The sequence below is a fragment of the Accipiter gentilis genome, chromosome 8 (genome assembly GCF_929443795.1).
Source record: "Accipiter gentilis chromosome 8, bAccGen1.1, whole genome shotgun sequence".
NCBI classification, from domain to species: domain Eukaryota; kingdom Metazoa; phylum Chordata; class Aves; order Accipitriformes; family Accipitridae; genus Astur; species Astur gentilis.
This window is the reverse complement of record NC_064887.1, coordinates 23,756,920-23,776,305: the sequence shown is the minus strand read 5'-3', so window position 1 is coordinate 23,776,305 and position 19,386 is coordinate 23,756,920. Positions and strand designations below refer to the sequence as shown.

The window sequence follows — 19,386 nt, the reverse complement described above, 5'->3', positions numbered from 1 at the left end:
GAATGCCCTGTTGGGTGAGTGGCTGGATAGTCATAATGGAGCAGTATGTCAGCTGTAGCAGTGATACGCTGAGGGTCAATATCATCTGAAGTTTTTAAACAAGATGTCACCTCTCTGTGGTTGTTCAGTTTTCCTTTTCACAGGGAATGTAATTATTTAGACTGCAAGTAGAAAACAGCACAACTGTGGGGTTTTTAAAATTTTGTTTTATTTTACTGCCCTCCAGAGCTTTGAAATGAAATGGCTTTAATTTCCTACACTGTTCCAGCTCTAGTCATGAACTTCAGTATTGTAGTGCATAAGGTTACAGTTCGTCACTGGGCTGAAGGAATTTCAGTTGTCATCCCAGTATGAATCTTTACAACTTGATTTTTCACCCTGCTGTGCTTGAGAAGCTGACAAACTGTTAGGAGTGCCTTGGATCCTCTCCTACATCTGACAGCTGTCAAAATAAAAATTAACAGATGCATTGAGGAGATTCCCAATCAGAACAGCTGTTGTTACTCGTGATTTTTCAAAGTCCATGAGGGTTTTTATCTTCCCAGCTACAGTCCTCAGCAGAGGATCTGCTCATTTGGCATAGATACCACTGGCTGTTCATTGCTTGCTATTTTGTTAGTTAATACATTTTAGTGCCAAAGTCTGTGTTGCCTCTGATCCATTGATCTCAACTATAGCTCAGGAGAAAAATACAGTAACAGGTGGCATGCAGTTACTTCATAAAAATTGTCAGTTACTTCCTTTTTCACTGGGAGGAGCAGGAACTTCAACAGTTGGACCAAGAATTTGTCAGCTTTCCAAAGTCTCCTACCAGAAACTTCTTCTGTGTTGACAAAGCTCTGACAAATTTTATTCTATCAAATGCTATTTTGACATCTCAGACCAAGATGTAAGCTGCTCATCTGCTGTAGCAAGCAGGACAGACATCTGTTTCACTTTTGGAAGATGCAGCTCTTAAAGAGAATTCAAATTGTACTTAAGTCTGGATGGCTTTTTTTTTTTTTTTTGATTGATGGGTATAAAAAAGTAGTCTGTGCCACACCACAAAGATAGCCAGTGACTTCAGTGGGCTGCCCACATCAAATTGCTCCACAAAACTAAGGTACCTGAAAACAATACATCTGCTGTTTTAACCTGAGGGGTCGGAAGAGAAGTCTGTTTTGAATTATCCTATAGGTAACTCATTAATAGACTATATGAGTATATGAAAGACCACTTCTACTGCTGAGAGCTTTGTTCTGATGCTTTCTGATGGTTTAGTTCAAGCTTGCACCTTTTTTTTTTTTTACCTCTTCTGTTGATTAAATTGCATGACACTACTAAATAGTAGATCTAGCAAGGCTCCGCCCCTGGTTGGTTCACCTTCCAGCTGTGTCGGGAAGTTATCTTCCACACACTCCAGGAACCTCCTAGATTGTTTACTCTCTGCTGTGTTGTATTTCCAGCAGGGGTAAAAGAATCCTCGCTCATGAGATGATGGTGTTCATAGAGAGGGCTTTAAACTAGGTTTGAAGGGGGTAAGGGATAAAACTAGGTGCACCAGAGATGAGCCTGGGGGCAGCATGCCAACGTTGGGGGTGGATTCAATAACCCAGCTCAAATGCATCTATGCCAACGCACGCAGCATGGGCAATAAACAGGAGGAGCTGGAAGCCATTGTGCAGCAGGATAGATACGACTTAGTCGCCATCATGGAAACATGGTGGGATGACTCCCATGACTGGAGTGCTACAATGGATGGCTCTTGAGAAGGGATAGGCAAGGTAGAAGAGGTGGTGGGGTGGGTCTCTATGTTAGGGACTGTTTTGACTGTACAGAGCTACAAGAGTCTGATGACAAGGTGGAGTGCTTATGGGTGAGGACGAGAGGGAAAGCCAATAAAGCAGGTATTGTGCTTCGAGTCTGTTATAGACCACCCAACCAGGCTGAAGAGACGGGTGAATCATTCTACAAGCAGCTGGCAGTAGTCTTAGAATCGTGTGCCCTTGTACTTGTGGGGGACTTTAACTTTCCAGACATCTGCTGGAAATACAACACAGCAGTGAGTAAATAATCTAGGAGGTTCCTGGAGTGTGTGGAAGATAACTTCCTGACACAGCTGGTAGGTGAGCCAACCAGGGGCGGAGCCTTGCTAGATCTATTGTTTATGAACAGGGAAGGACTGGTGGGAAGTGTGAGTTGCCATCCCTGGATGTATTCAAAAAGTGCATAGACAAGGTACTCCAGGACATGGTTTAGTGGGCATGGATGATGGTTGGACTCAATGATCTTGAAGGTCTTTTCCAACCTAAATGATTCTATGATTCTGTGTTTCTATACTGGTAATCTAAGTTACACTGCCCTAGTAGCATCACAAGATGGATGCATTGCATAGGAAGATATAAGTAATGTATCAAGTTGTTATGGCAATAAAAAAAATTAACAGAATTATTTAAAAATATATATTAAATCAAGGTCTTGCTTTGAGTTCTGATGACTTAAACTCCTGTTACACCCACTTTAAAATGTACAGCTTTTAGTACATGAACTGAAATATCAGCTCTATATTAATCACCATCGGTATCAGTGGTAATTTTTGATCACGGACTGTAATGCGTTGCATGGAAAGCACACAGAAGAGAATATATTTTTTCCCTCATCTCCCAAAGAAGCATATATTGTATAATGTGAATAGAAGCATAATTTTGTTTCTGTTATCTCTGTTTATTAGTATGTACATATGTACCTCATTTTTACTTGGGAGAAATGTGAACATTTTTTAAAGTCACTGCAGTATAGTGGAGAAATTGCTACATATGTAAAACAGAGCATCACCAATACTATATGAAGAGACTCAAGCTAAGAAATCACTTAAAGTGCCTATCTGTATTTTAATTTCTCTTCCCTGGAATACTTCTCCAGGGTAGAATCTGGGAGAGTAACTGAGTGAAAAAACCATGGAAGCCCACATAACCAGCTTTTGTACACAAACACATGTATATACCAAGTGAAAAGTGAGAAAATGAAACAATAGTACAAGGTTATTATATTAACAGTGCATCACACTGAGTTGATCTTATGAAGCTATATAAGGCATTTCAGTATCCATTTTATATATATTACATATTTGTGGACTGCTTCTTCAAAAAAGAGTTAGCAAATGGAAAGCAATACATATTTCGCAGTGTTAAAACTGCAAATGCGTGAAGTAATCATCAAGAGATTTTAATTTTAAGGAGTCTTTCCCTTTCCTATACAATTATCTAAAAATATCTAATGTTGAGATTCATGCTTTTAGTTTTACAACACTCACTTCTATGGGTCTAGGTTTGTTTGGTTTTTTTAATAAAATGGTGTAATTTGAATCATTTTAATAAGCATTCTTCATTCTTAACAATTCTTGCACCTTTTGACAAAACCAGGCTTTTTAGACAAAATAATTTTAAAAAAATCAAATAAAATAGCTAACGTTGAGAAGAAAAGTGGAAGAGTAAACTTAGTGTGAAATTTACAACTGAAATTGTATTTAATGATACAGTTTTGGTTTATCCAGTAAATTTAATCTTGGCAGAGGTATGTAATACTCAAGAATGAAAAAAATAAGTCACTTATATTTCATTGTGTGTAAGCTATATTTCTATGCATATGGCATACAGGAAACAGCCTTTTTTCACCCCTTTTGCAAGCCAATGTGGTCTGTGAATGATTGCTATGGAAAGGAAGGGAGGAAACTGTTAATGTCAAACCCTGTGCAGTGAAGCCACACCATCACTGCAAGTGACTCTGAATGTGTTTCCCTGACACCTTTTGCATAAAAAAAGATTAGGTAATATCTTCCACAACACAGGTTTTTGAAATCTGTCCCACATCCACTCCTAAACCTCTTACTCTTCCTGTAGTATATCTGTATGGCCATCATCTATCCCATTACCCAGCCATTTGCTACTTCTAAGGTATGTTGGCAGTTCATTCCCTTAAGACAAAATAACAAAACCCCCTAAATATAAAAAAAAACCCTAAGGAGGAGAAGTCACCATATGCTATAGAAAAAGTGACTGCATACAAGGAAACCTTATAGCAGGGTACGTCCAAGTTCTGAAATCTCCTGAATAGGCACAGCAATCCTATGTCTATGAAACTGTTAATAAGAAAAATGTGAAGTAATATATTTTACCATCCTGAGAAGATCTTCCTCTTAGGACTTCATTCTAGTATTTCTAATAGAAAAAGTACTTGCTAACGTCGCAATTGACATTAAAATATTATGGTTTGAAAATGTCAGTTGCGCTCTGTTCCAGGCAGAGATTTTCCCTTGTGTTCATGAGTCTAAAAGTCTTATTGCTGATGCTGCAAACATAATGAATCATTCTTTATATTTTATCTTTTAATACCACCAATTTCATGACTAGGCAAGGCATTTCAACCCAAGTATTGCTTTCTATGTGCAACTCTCAAATATTCCTTTTTAGTTCTGAAATAAAAACTGATGGCTGATACACTGAAATTAGCCATATTTCATGAAATTCAATATATGAATGTATTATCACATACTTTACTTTTATGGGATAGCAGTAATCATCCTGCAGTTAACTCACTCTTGATGCGTGGTAACAAGTACAAAAACTAACACGCTCAGAAATCTATTGGAATCCTTTGGTCAGTAGCTGGCTAAATTCTGACATCAGTTATGCAAATGTTTTATTTGCACAAAAATGTAGATCTGTTTTTAATTGAGCTGATTATTTTTTAGAATTATCCACAACTTGAAACTGTTAATTCCTGATGTCCTCGTTTAATGTTATTTAAATTCTGAGTCTCTTTGGAAGGACATATCTCATACATCATTCTTGATTAATTAGACATGACTCATCACTACCATCTAAGTTTTCACACGATTCTTCCACATCTAAATGCGACCCCTTCCAAATTATACCATCCCCAACACTTGCAGAAAGATAGGAGAGGGACAAAATACCTTATTAGTAGAAGACTTCTGGAGACAAACCCTCTATTCTGCATTCCAACAAATAGAATATATTATACTAGGATCATAAGATAATGGAGGTTGGAAGGAAGCTCAGGAGGTCTTGTGTCTGACGGGTCGGTTGCCAACACAGACCACATTTGCTCAGGGCTTTATCTAGGTTGGTGTGGAAAGTGTCCAAGGGTGGAGACAACATAGCCTTTCTGCACAACCTGCTCCACTGCCTGACTGTCTTCATGGGGAAAAGGTTTCTCCTCATATCCAGCCTGAATCTCTCTTCTCAACTTGCATCCATTGTCTTTTGTCTTCCAACCATGCATCACTGTGCAGAGCCTGGCTCCATCTGCTCAGTAACCATCCTGTAGGTACTGGGTGCTGCTCTTAGGCCCCCCTGAAGCCATCTCTATTGCAGACTGAACAAGCTCCATTCCCTCAGCCTCCCCTCACAGGACCTCTGCTTCTGCCCCTGACCATCATGGTGGCCTTCTGCTGAACTCAGTCCAGCTTATACATCTGCTGTATTGAGGGCCTGCAAACTGGATGCAGTGTCTAGATTCAGTCTAGGTTGTGCTGACTAGAGGAGGATAATCACTGCCCTCCATCTAGTCATTGTGCTCCTGTTAAAACAGCCCAGGATGCTGTCAGCCTCCGCTGCTGTCAGGGCACACTGCCAGCCCCTGCCCAGCTCACTCTCTGCCAGGACCACCAGGTCCTTTCCAGTAGAGCTGCTGCCCAGCCAGTCAGCCCCCAGCCCGTGCCAATGCAGGCGGTTACGCAGTCAGAGGCAGGACTCTGCTTGGGCCCTTGCTGAATTTCATGAGGTTCTTGTCAGCCCATTCCTCCATCTTAACTTGGTCCATCTGAATGGCAGTCCTGCCCTCAAGTGGTTGGACTGTTCCCTCCAGTTTGGTATCATCTTCAGACCTGCTGAGTGTGCACTCTTTCACCTCCTCCAAGTCATGGATAAAGATGTTTAACAGAACAGGTTCCAGTGCAGATCTCTGTGACACCCTACTTGCCCCAGGTCTCTGGGTAGAGTACATGCCATTTACCACTGACCTAAGACTCCAGCCATCTAACTAGCATTTTACCCATATAGTTTTCCACTCGTGTTATGTCTGAATGTGGAAATGAGAATACTGTCTTGAGACGCAGCATTCACGTGCCCAGAGGTGTTAACTCCCCAGATCATCCTTTTGTTTGAAGATGGGTAAAACTATTAATTTTTCTGCCGTTGTTGGAGACCTCCCCCAGTCTCCACAACCTTTCAAAGGTAAGAAAGCAACCGTACAAGGACGTTGGCCTCCTCTCTCTGCACCCAGCTGATCCTGTGGGTTTGTATGGGTTGAGTTCTCTGGTGCAATCCATGTCCAAAATCATCCACTGCTGATGATTCTCCTCCTGCTTGAAGCCTGCGAGAGACCTTATTGGTGAACACTGAGAGTACCCCAGCCTTGTCTGTGTCTGCAGAATTACTGGATTGTCTGTGTATGCATATATATATATTTATGTATTTAAATATATGTAATATACATAATAAATAATATTACTTATGTAACAGGTGTGTGAACATCCACACCATTGGTATTTTATAGTCTTAAAATGAGTTTTCTTCAATGGAGTCAGTCTGACGAGGGTTTTTTTTCTAATGTAACATGGTTATTGGTATTTCACTGTCATCACCTCATACTTTTTATTCTAGGATCATCAAACCATTTTAAGAGCATGGGCAGTTAAAGACTTTGCTCCAAATTGTCCTTTGTATGTCCAAATACTGAAACCTGAGAATAAATTCCACATCAAGTTTGCAGGTAAGTGTAAGATTTCAACCATTGGAAGCACTTGTTAGTATTTCGTAGTTTCCTTCATAAACACACAAGAAAAGTGAGATTCCCTAGGCATATTTGCTGGTTAGAAGCAGATTAAGAGTGCAGTGTTGTAAAATAACATGGGCTACATATATCCTATCAGTAAAATGTCATGTTTTACATTGAAATCTTATTTATAAGCACTTTGAAGGATTATTACTCTTTAATGTTACATAATATACAGAGTAGAATTATTTGATACATAACACATTGTTACTCCTTAATTATAGATCCAGATAGGTTTCAAGCTTGCTATATCCATGTCTTTAAATCGTTTCTGTCTACTAAAACATCCTAAGGGATATATGAGAAGATCTGCTTAGAAAAGCCCAAATTTTATCCAACAAACAATTAAAAAAAAAATCTTCTCATTGGATTGTTTTTTTTTCTTAAGTGGTATGAAAAACATAATTTTAATTGCTTTCCAGTATTTTGGAAGGAGATATATAATTTAATTTTATATCCAGTAAAATGTGTGTCGTAGAAACTATGACATAAAATGCAAAATGACATTAAGAAATCCAAACAAATCCTCTCTTATAAAGAGAGAATACCAGCTTTAATCTGAGAAATTTTTCCTCCACACTATGTAGGTAGGTGTCTCTCGCTCTGCCTATATATAAACACACACACACGTACATATATGTGTACATACAGACATATATGTCCTCAAGGGCAAAACCGCACAAATACTTTTATAATGAACTCATTTTGCTTATCTTTGAGAAAATATCTCTATGAAGGAGAAGCAAAGCTTTCCTTTTCAGCTGTAATTTTGAAAATTCAGTTTTCTTGAAGGTATTCTAAGGAAGAAAAGATTGCCGATTCATGCAAAACTCAAAAAAACTCTATGGAAAAATATTAGTCTCTTCAGTCATCCCAGAATGTGATGGAAAAGTAAATTCCAGTGCAGAACAATTCCAGAGCAACAGTTAAAGCTGTAATTTTAAAAACTACTGAATTCACCACTAGGTTGGAAAGAAGGAAAAAAGCATCAATAGCAGTTCTGAAGTTAAAAAAATGTAATCTGAAACTATGAGATGGCACAACAGGGAATAAGACTCATGCTGTGACAAGAATGATGTTGCTTTTCATCTCCCCCTTAAAACCACACAGCACAAACATAATCTCTTCTCCCTACCCATAGCCACTTTTTTTTTTTTTATCAGTAACTGTTAATTTGTTGTTTGTAAATGTATTTTTAAAAGAGTTTCATTATTCTTGATGGTTTGTCTCTGTAGGAGCTTATATATAACTAGACTTGCAAAACAGAGGTAAGTTTTTGTATCCAAGTCTCAGAAAGAGAATTCGGACCACATTTTTTTTAAAAAAGCAAACAACAACAGAAAACCCAAAACCTCTTTCTGTAATAATTCCTTCAACTGAGTTTAACCAATCTCGTATCTTACTGCCTTCATTTATGTTTTGTAGTTCTTCAAGGGCTTGAGGAGACCTTATATATTCTGTGCGTCATTAGGCCCCTCTAATATTAATTATAGTAATGCTGTGTTGTAAGTCTAAATATTTACATAGCACCTTAAATCCCAAAAGAATTTCACATGGATCACGGGCGTCACTGCATCCATTTCCACACACTCTCTGCACAACAGTAAAAGCAGAGAATTACAAGCCCTCCTTCAAGATTAATTTAATATTACTCATATAAAGCACAGGAAATTTTTATTGCAGTTTTAAATTCAGCAAGGTTATGAATATGGTATAAACATCACCACTGGATGCTTACCTACTGCAAATGGTTAGGCCACTGATACAGTCATGAGAATAACATTTGTTTGCATACATTGTCCTAAGAGGACTCTACTTTGGTTATTAATCTCATCCAACTCTTCTTCATTCTGGAATACGTACCCAGTGGGGGATGCAGACTATAGCCCTGTCCAGAGTGCTTATGAATAAAATTTCTCATAACCATACGGAACATTTTTCTAAGTGCTTTTCCTATTATCATCCAGGGCTGCTTTATTACTGCCTTAATGCAAAAGCTTCTTTTAAATTTGATATTCCTTTAAAAAATGGCTCCTTTCTTCTGGAGGTTTTCCAAAACAATATTGTGCATTTTTATGAACCTGAAATATTCAGTAATAGGATTTCTTTTTTTTTTTTTTTTTTCTTTACACAAAAATTTAGAGACTATAACTGTCAAAAAAAAAGTTTCTGAATGTAGGAAAAATACAGCCAAGGAGTTTCAGGAAGTCCTCCTTACAAAAGTTTAACTTTTAACTACATTGAAAATTTATAAAACACTAGAACGCAGTTTCTCAGCAGCTTATATTAGGTTCATCAGTTGTCTTAGATTGCATGAGACAGTCCTGAAATTTAGACCCTGACTGCATTTTCCTGTAGAATAGCATCCTGGAGATTTTCTGCCTTAGGCTTCAGAAACAGTATATAGGACAAGTAATTGTCATAATTTATTCCCATCTGGTAGACAAGACTTGTACATTCTTCCTTTCTTTAATGAGACTACGAGAACTTATTCTTGTCATCACAGCAAGAGAATGGAGACATGTGGCACAGGGTAATATGGCCTGTCAGAAAGGCATGTTTCCTGTCTTTCCACCTGACGCCATCCTGTGTTTTCTATGTTATTTTTTACAGTGGAGTTTAACTACTTTGTTTAAAATAGGAACTTACGCTTATATTAATACAATGGAAATATTTATCTGTGTTTGAATATGATTCTTCAGTGGAATCTGAAAAGTGTAGGGCATAAGTGTTTGTGTCAGCAAACTCCTTTGCAAGTTCAAGGTGTGAACACTCTATAAATATACAGTGACTCTAACTTGACAATGTTATGGGCAATGAATGGATGGGCAATGAAACACTGTTTCACCGTTGTTAACTGTCTTATGTCTTAAGCTGAAATGCTTCGATTACTCCATAGTAATTTCCAATATACAAATGCCTTGACACACCCAGTTTTTCTTTCACAAATACTGCATTTTCCTTCACTGGCAGTTACATATGGTTTTCTTAATCTTCCTGTTTTTCCTTTGAACACCTGGGTCTACAAAAGGCCATGTACCCTTAATGCATGCATCTGGCCTTGCATTTCAGCACAAACATGAAATAAAGTGAAGACTGTCCACAGAAGAGCAATATATTTATGCAATTCAGAGACTGGAGTAAATTGCATATTTTCTGAGTTGAACTTAAAACCATTATGTATTTGCTAGAAAATAATCGCCTTTGCCTTGAATATTCAGAAATTATGTATAATCACAATTTGAGGAATTGGGGATACATTTTGACATTCTCTGTTTATTCAAAATGCACCAATGAATTAGCACAGACTGGTGAAGGCTGACATTAAACCTTCAGTATTTTTTTCAAAAAGAACATAGTCCAGATTCACCAAAATGGATATTGAATGCATCTGATGATTAATCCATCCAATTACAAATAAAAATAGTCTAGAGATGATGGATGGGCATTTTTCTGTGTCTGGTAGTGATCATGTTAACTTACCAAATTGACAAAAGTAAGGTTTCTTAGAATAGTTGTGTCAGGTCTAGGACATTCTTACCGCATGGCTGATGCTGCAGGCATAAATCAGTATTTTGTTTTATCTTCAGGAACGTTACAGAAGTCATAACTCATGGCACTGCATTGCTACATCTATTTGAGACAGACTTGGCAACAAATTTTCTGTCAAAATATATTTTCAACAGAAACTACAGCTTCTGGAAATTCTAAATGGAATATTTCTTTAGTATAAATGCAATCGAAATACTTCTGTTTGGTAAACTGATTTGGCGTATTTAATATTTAATTCAAGATAAACTGCAGTTTCATCTGCTGCTTCACTGCCAACCGAATGAGTAATATAATGATTCTAGTACCTGCTGTCACAGGACCTGACTGATATCCCAGACCTGAGGAGTGGGAGAGCTGTTACCCAGCTTCCTCCCTACACATTTTAGAAGAGAAAGCATCAGATAAAGTTCTGTATAACCCTCACCACAGCTCCACAAGAAGTCCTGGACATAAATATAAAACACAGTAACATTACAGGCAAACTATAATCTGCCACATAATTGGAGAAATGAGCAAGTTATTTTTGACCTGATCTGTGTCTAATACAAGAACTTAACTCCAGCCAAGAGGAGAAACCCATAGCACCTCTCCTCATGTTTCAAATGGCTACAATAGTCCTAATCATGGTAATTAGATCACTGAAGAATCTTTCACCTCATGTTCTCAAAGTACCTCTGAGAATTCAAAAGCTTCAAAATAGTTCTGAAGTAGGTAGGCTATTACCTTCATATACCCATTTTACAAATGCATAAAACGGCATGAAGGGCATAAATAGCTCACGCAAATTCTAAAAGTCTACAATAGGAGTGGAGGTAGTCGTGTGAGCCCCAGCTCCATGGTTTCTGATGTGAAAACATTTGACAACACAACATGAATCTCTTACACATATGAGATTAAGATGACTGTTAGGACAGCAATCTGTTTGCTGTGTGCTATATTCTCTGTTAACATGATATTTTACTTAAAATCCATCCCCAAATTCTACCAATCTGTTAGAATATATAGAGGATTTAAGTCTGAGATATACTTTTCATTTGCATCGTGCCGTCCGTGATTTATTCATTCTCATTTTTATATATATATTTAGGTCAGCATGTACAATGTGGTTCAAGTACAAGATCTGATATAAGAGATGATGAAAATTCTCATGTATATTTTTTCTTGCTCCTATTTTCAAAAGTATTAGCAATAACATAACATTCTAAACAAAAAATAAGGGGAGGTTATTTGGCAAAATCCTATACAAATTCAAAAATATAGAGAATTCTCATTCCTTCAATATCAGGAAGTCAGTATTCAGTTTCATAAAACTTTGCCATCTGACTAATGGCAATGGAATGTATATATTCTATCCAAGCAGTAGACTATGCCTTATTCTCTCAAAATCTCTAGTTTAAAAATCAGATTTATTAATGGCACATGGTAAACTAAAAGAACACATTGCTGTCTGAAATGTTTTCTGCAGGAAATATTTAATTGCTATAACTGAAATATATTTAGGGGAGGAAATTTTGTTCTATATTTGACAGGGTCTTTATATAACTAAATTCGTTCTTTCACTACGACATTTAAATAGGCCTTGATCTTGAGAAAATGAGAGAATGGATTTCTTCTTTCACTAGTCAATGATTCTGTTACTGAAAATCCTCTAAAATTTCAAAAAAAGGAATAGAGAAGGCATGCAAAGTATGCCCTAACTTTTGTTTTCAGTAAGTGGCGTGCTTATAGCTGTACTATAAATTCTATCTAGAAAGTAGCTTAGTTAGAGAGGTAAGGTGGCTCTAAGGTTTTCAATGATACATTAGTGCAACTAGAAGCAGAGGTATGTAGACAGCTCAGATCTAAGTGGGGAGATTTTTTTTATTACTTTTAGTCAGCAGTTTTTATATGGCTTATGTTTTGATCATTAGCTGCACTACTTTTATTATTTTTTTCTCATCAGAAGCAAATTCTGCTCCCATTGAAAGTAACATAGACTAAATCAAATATTAAATTCAGGAAAAAAAAATATTTAGCATGCAATAAATGCCTTCATGACCTTAGAAAACCTTTATGACTAACTTTCTACACTGAGAAGAAGTTTAATTAAGTTGTAAGTTTTGTGCTTATCCCTTCTTATATCTATTTTAATACTGTCAGGTATACGTGAATGACATTTAAGAGTAATTTCTAGTTCCTTTTCATGCCATCACCAGCACTGGAGAGCATTTAACTGTGATCTGAATTTTAAGCACTAGCCATCCACGTTGAATAATAATTCATACAATGCTGAAAGCATGTGCAGAAGATTTGACAGTTTTAAGTATAAGCCAATATAGAGGACTAGATGTAATGCCTCTGTTGCTTTCTCTTCTCATTTCCCCTCCCCTAAATTCCATTAAAAGATAGAAAGAAGTAGGTACGTCTATCGCACTGTTCCATCTCAGCAAGTACGAATGTGCAGATGTGCTTTCTTGTAAGGACTCTCAAAAACAAAGCACAAATTTGTGATTACAAAAGCCAGACAAGGACTGGGGTAAAAAGAACGCAAGGTTGTAAAAAACTGGAAAAGACAAGACAGCCCCCTCCCTCCGCCCCCCCCCCCCCCATAGGAGGCAGCAGCTGTTAGCAGTTGCTGAGGGAGATGTTGGTCAAATCTACATCACACACTGAAGTTCAGTGCAAAATCCCAGAGCCACTGCCAAATAACCAGTCTGCAAGCCAGTACAGTCTATCTGATCATCGGCACTCTGCACTGCAGTGTCCTAAGTATGCTATTTCCTGAACACAACATTATATGTATGTACAATGCTTGATGTCCCTATACCGGTTTATGTAAAACTTCAGAAGGTGCAAAATATGCAGACTAGAGTATGCTACATGGCTTACTCATACAACTCGTGCAGCAAAATAAGGGAAGTGGGATTCACAGAGCTATTGCATCCTCTCCATGTGTAGCTGCAGGACAGAAAGTATGAACTGGATGCAAAATTAACTTTACTTATGCAATCTGAGAGCGAGCATAGATGAAGCAAATCATACATAGCTGCTCTCCAGGTTCAAGTGGAAGATGAAGATCTGGAGGCAAATTTTGATTGTCCCTATCTTCACCATTTTCCTAGAGAAGGAAAGGAATTGGTAATTCTGTTCAATGGAAAGTATTTTTGTGAAACAATTTATATCTTCTTTTTTTCTACAGATCATGTTGTGTGTGAAGAGGAATTCAAATACGCTATGCTAGCTCTAAATTGTATATGCCCAGCTACCTCTACATTAATCACTCTGCTGGTTCATACATCTAGGGGACAGTAAGTACCATAAAAAAACCCCACCTTGTAAGCGTTATAGCTGATATTCTTTGGAAAATAGCTTACCCTGAACTCCCAGACAACTACAGTTTACAAAAGGAAGTTGGAATTTTCCGCACAATAAAAGCATCAAGATGTTTTACTCAAGATATTCTAATTTCAAAGAGAACTCCCCCAGTATTTAACATTTGTTGCATGCTATTGTGCCGCTTCTACAACAGAAGGTGTGAAAAATTTGTATTTCCAATTTAGTAGGTTGAATTGTGGATCTATCACACAGTTCTACCTAAGAATACAAACAAGACCCAAGAATACCTATTTTAATATGTTTATTTGAAGGTCTATTTTTGTATACATATAAAAATTCTTATTCACTGAGCTAAAAAATTTTTTTTCTGATAACATATAAAATATTATTTGCTATTCAGTGCCCGTATGTTAAGAAGCAAGCAAATACACATGTGAAGAAAGGGTTTTTAAGACTATAACCACACTGCTGGAAGGGGTACAGAATTGCGGTATCTCTACAGACTGCATAGTCACAGTAGAACCTCTCTGTATTTACCAAAATAATTTTACCACATCTAGTGTATCTGTGTTATGCTATATTCTTGGAATAATAAGGTATTCTTATTAAAATGTTGTGGACAGAGAGAGGCATTAAAGAGTAAATCTCCAAATATATCTGTAGAAATAGAATAGGTGCATATAGACTGCACAAGAATACATTTGAGAGTCTAGCAAAATGCATACTTTTTTTCAAGTAACCGTGGACCCAGTAATATCTTGATATTTATAAGCAGAGTTATTTAACCTTCTATTTGGCATTTGTTACTACCAAGAACAATGAATGTCAAGATTTTAATGGCATTGTCTGTACTAGAATCTGTTAGTAAGATGACAATAAAATACTGTTTCCATGCCTCCTGAGAATCATAGTGGAATACATTCTTCATGTGCCTAGGTTTCATTATCTGACATGCACAGAACACAGACCCTTTTTCATTTATTTGGTATTACATGTACATGAAAGAAGAGTAGTATTCCTAACAGCTAGCAAAGAATTTTCCATTAGCACAAAACCAGACATCCAAATGGAGTCTGTTTTCTGCTGTACTTAAGAACTTCAGCATTTCATTTTTAACACAGGCATATTGATCATTTATACAGATTCCCAACTATGATGCAAAGTAACTACAGTAGAATGCAGAAGCGCTTATTTCTTTTGCGGTCAGAATTGACATGATCAGGTTTGTTAAATAACTGATTTCTAGTCTGGTCATTGTAGACTCAGAGCAAAAAAACCCTTTTTGCACGGATAGGTGTCAGCATTACTTTGAATCCTTCTTACAGAAACATACAAGCTTGCTTTATAAATACAGAAAGACTGAAACAGTGAAAATGTCTAGTTGTCATTTTACTTCAGTCAGCACTCATCAGAGCATTTAATCTCACATGGGCTCCAGAATACTGAGAAATGGCAAACTGGACATCTTGGAGCATGGGTATTAATGCTAAACTAATTTGTTGAATAGATATGACTGTTCTTTAAAACCACACTATATCTGTGAAAGTTTAAAACAGACACACTTGAGGGGAAAAAAATTAAAAAATATTTCAAATTTGAATAGTCTTGACCTCACAGTGCTAAAAATGAAAAACATAAAAAATTAAGTATTTCTCTCCCAAAATATCACTTTCTAAGCATTCAAATTTAATATTTTTGTTACTTCCCTTAATTTCATTATTGCTAAAATTTTACATAATTCCCATACATAAAAAGGTACATAATTCCCAAACTGGTGAGGTTTTTCTTCCCCTTTTATTCCTTACAACTTTTAAAAATCCCTTGGAAATGCTGGAATATGTTCTCAAGAGTCTAATTTAACTGTGATTTTAGTTTTTCATTAAGTTTTGTATGAGCGCACAAATCGGTTCAATGTATGATAAAAGTCACCAAGTCAAGCATTAAAGATCAGGAAATGAGGACAAAGCTATCTTTTTGCTAGACTGCTGTGATCCTATTAAAAAACCCTGCTGTGCTGTTGAAAACATTAAGTAATGATGTACTTAAGCTAACTTTTTGCTTGTAACAGAGTGCCACGTAGGCCATGTTTAATCTGGAAGTTTTGTGTCTTGAAACATTTAGTTAAGATCATCTTTAACAAATAGAGATTTAACCAATGATTTTTAACAAGTATATGCTTCTTGAATATAATATTCTAAATTCAAAGGACAGTAATCACACATAATTGAAAAAAACCATATAAAATGTTTAAATATGTGAAAATAAGTTCTGTTTCCTGAATTACCACTTCGTTGTCCCAATTTTATCAATCTTATACTTATTTTACTTTTTTATTCATGATTTTTATGTGGAATACCATAATTGATTTTAACACTGGCTAACTAAAATAAACTCATAGCTAGATACAGGTATAAATCTGATCTTTAGAAGTATTCTACTTAAGAAATTTATTTTCAAACTCTCTTATTGAGTATACACTAATGTTTTAGAGGAAAAAATTCCTTTTAAACTTACATTTTTCATAAGCATCTCCTGAGATTTGCACTGACTCTAGAGTGTTTGAACAGTGTTGGTAAAACAAATTATTCCGCACTTCATTGTCTTCAGGGGGAAGTTTGTTTTCAAAATAGGTCTCGGTTTTGAGCTTCATCTACAGGTTGTCATTGTATTGCAGACATAAAACTGCTTTGGATTTGACTATTTTCTAATGTTGAACAATATGAAAGATGAAATCAGATGAACATTTGAGTTTGGCGAAGTATAAGTAAAAAGATTAAGTGAAAATAGATTGTTTACAAATAAAAGTTTTAACTATACATGCGTTTATATCTAAACTAAATGCTAAATTAGATCTAAATAATGAAGAGCATTTGTTAAATAGACTCCAATGTTAACAGTGCTTTCCTTTACATTGGTTCCGGTTGAACACTCCTTTCATTATCCTGGTTACTACCAGCATCTGCATTAAACTTCGTGTAGGGCTTGAGTTTTAAACCCCTGTTAGTATTGACTTCCTTATATAAAAAGAACAGACTTGGATTAAGGGGAGACTGCAACGAATCAGCTGCTTCCCACCTTTGGTAATCTTTTTAAAGTCTATTCAAACTAATTGGGAGGATTTTCTTAATAATTAGTTCAGGTTTCCATTCCCAGAAGCCCCTTATCTGTTGACTCACAAGTTTAGTAAATTCAACATGGTGACTGGGAATGTTCAAGTTGTTATTACAGATAACCAAGTTCAAATGGTGACCTATGCCTCTCCATTCCACAAGGAATGGCTCTTCTTTTTACACAGTATTTGACGTGCATGTAACCAGAGGAGTTTATCAAGGAACTTACCAGAACATTTCTTGCTTTTTGTCATTTCTCTCTTGAAAAGTCATTCATTAAGGGAAAATATGACCACTTGCAGATTCTACCTTCTTAACATTAGTTAGTTTAGTGAAGTTATGATCTTAATCTAAGTGACTTGTATTTTAATGGAATGAAACAGTTCATTGACAGCTCATAGATAAAACATTGTCCCAACTGTTTGTTGTACTCTTACAAATGAAGTGCTACCCGTTCCACAGGGAATCCATTTCCTATAATTATTAAGAAATAGTGTGACACTTAATAATACAAGCTCATTTCTGATAATTATGAAGGTACGTTCACTGGGAAATTACTGGAAGTTGAAGTTAATACATAGCAGCAAAGCACAGTAAAAATTGTTATTCTCTATTGTCCTAATTAGAATGATAATACAATAAAAAGTAAACAAAAAAACCCACACATACGTAAATTGAAAACACCTTATCTTCTGGTGTTAATATGTGAGGAGACTGGGGAAAATGTTCATTTTCTAAGCAACTTTGGCCAGGTCAGCTTGCTGTTAAAATTAAGGGGAAGTTTGCTGCTGTTTATGTGAACTGGCTTTGGTCTATAATGCTACTTTTCAGATTAAACAAACTAGATGTAAATAATCCTATTGTCTTCTCAGCTGTTTATGGAATTCAAAACCTCAGTCTATAAGACACCAAAATTCTACCTTGAATCTTATTTATAATCTTATTATTGATGTTATTTATTAATCTTAACATACATCTTTAAATGTTATCAAAGTCTCTAATCTAGTAATAGAACTTTATTAGGGTTTGTATCTTTATACAAAACATTGGAAGAAAATAGCCTTTCTGACTTAAACTTAATGTGATCTTTACAGAACAGCCCCATGGGAAGCTTTTAGACAACTAACTGGAACGAAGCAGACTTCAAACAGGTAAACATTTCTTGGGGGGGGGGGGGGGGGGGAGTGAAATATGGAAAAATTTTCTTCTGTAATTACATTTCTAGTTCTGCTATTCTACACCTAATGCACTGTTTGTTAGTACTGTTGCAATAAAAATGGTTTGCATATTTCCATCTTGGAACAAAATGTTTCTACACTAAGGGTGGAAAAGAATGGTAAATTGAAGAAAATCAGAAATTGTGTTAAGATATTGGAAATCTATAAATGAGCACAAAGGAGCATGTCCCAATACCTTAAGAGCTTAGCTCCAAGTGGCAAAACACAGAGCACATTTGTCAGTTTTATGTCCTATCTGCATATATATGTGTGTATAGATGAATCCATTATATCCAGTAAAACTCATGCAGGCAGAAAGTTGTTTTCACATGAAACTTAAGTCAGAAGTTCACGGAAGCCCCAAGTCTGCAAGTTTTGGTGTTAGCTGAGGTTTGGAACATTTCCACTTACAGTCCATTTGGATAAAGAACATTAGCTGCATATAGCAAAGGATGATTTGCTTAATATTTTTAAAGTAATAATTTATTTTCTTGCACTAGAGAAAAGAAGGCACAGTAACTCAAAATGTCCATAGGGTGAATGCTGAAGATAACCGATAAGCAAATGCAGAAAAAAACCTTTCTTACAGATAAAGTGACCAAAGCCAAATGGGTCTTTCCTACATAAGTTATTTTTGATGATTCTTTACCTACTTCAAACAGGAACCAGACAATCTGCCATGGAGCATCTGAAGAGACTGCCTTTATGAATAGAATGAGTGTGCTGTTGGCTTCACCTGTCGTCTTTGAATTGCAATGAATCTACTTATTATGATGTGAATTGAAAGTAATTCAGCCATATCTCTCCTGTTATTAAAGTACATAATCTTATATGCCTATTACTTAACAGAAAACGCTCTTTAATTCATTAAAATAATCTCTGTACTCACCAAGCTTTGATCTCAAATACTTCTTTCAGATTAGCCCATGCGACTTTTTTAATAGGCATTTGTAGTTTCTATTGCCATGAAATACTATTCTGATTAATAAGAATTTTACATGAACTTTTAAATTATTCTCTTTATCTGTACATGTTTCAGGGAGAGTCAGCAATCACCAGAACAATGGCAGAAGACGTATGGCAGATGCTCTGGTAATGAAGTGTATCATATTAACCTGGAGGAAAGTACTTTTTTTGCTGAGTATGAGGGGAAAAGCTTCACATATGCTTCTTTCCATGCACATAAAAAGTATGTTTATTTTCCTATCAACAATTAAATGTTCAAACAAATCATTGTTTTGCCTGCAATGTAGCTCTGCATTCAAACGTGCAGCATTACACGTTACTCTGTTTCTAGGTTTAAATATCTGGCCACTAATATATTTTGTGGATATTTTTCTGTAAGTTACAGCTGG

At 36.2% G+C, this 19,386-nt stretch overlaps 1 protein-coding gene across 8 annotated transcripts in view; it reads left to right on the top strand.

Moving 5' to 3' along the window:
- The window catches only part of KCNT2 (potassium sodium-activated channel subfamily T member 2), a 160,271-nt gene that overhangs the window by 88,958 nt on the left and 51,927 nt on the right, over positions 1–19,386 (top strand). For all 8 annotated transcript variants that reach the window (XR_007506969.1, XR_007506970.1, XM_049807706.1 and 5 more), the window contains 4 exons: positions 6,666–6,774; positions 13,568–13,676; positions 17,909–17,965; positions 19,071–19,220. Coding sequence is in view for 6 of the 8 variants with exons in the window: in XM_049807706.1 (XP_049663663.1) it covers positions 6,666–6,774; positions 13,568–13,676; positions 17,909–17,965; positions 19,071–19,220 (425 nt within the window). In the remaining 2 variants the exon portion in view is untranslated. The remainder of the gene's footprint in view (positions 1–6,665; positions 6,775–13,567; positions 13,677–17,908; positions 17,966–19,070; positions 19,221–19,386) is intronic.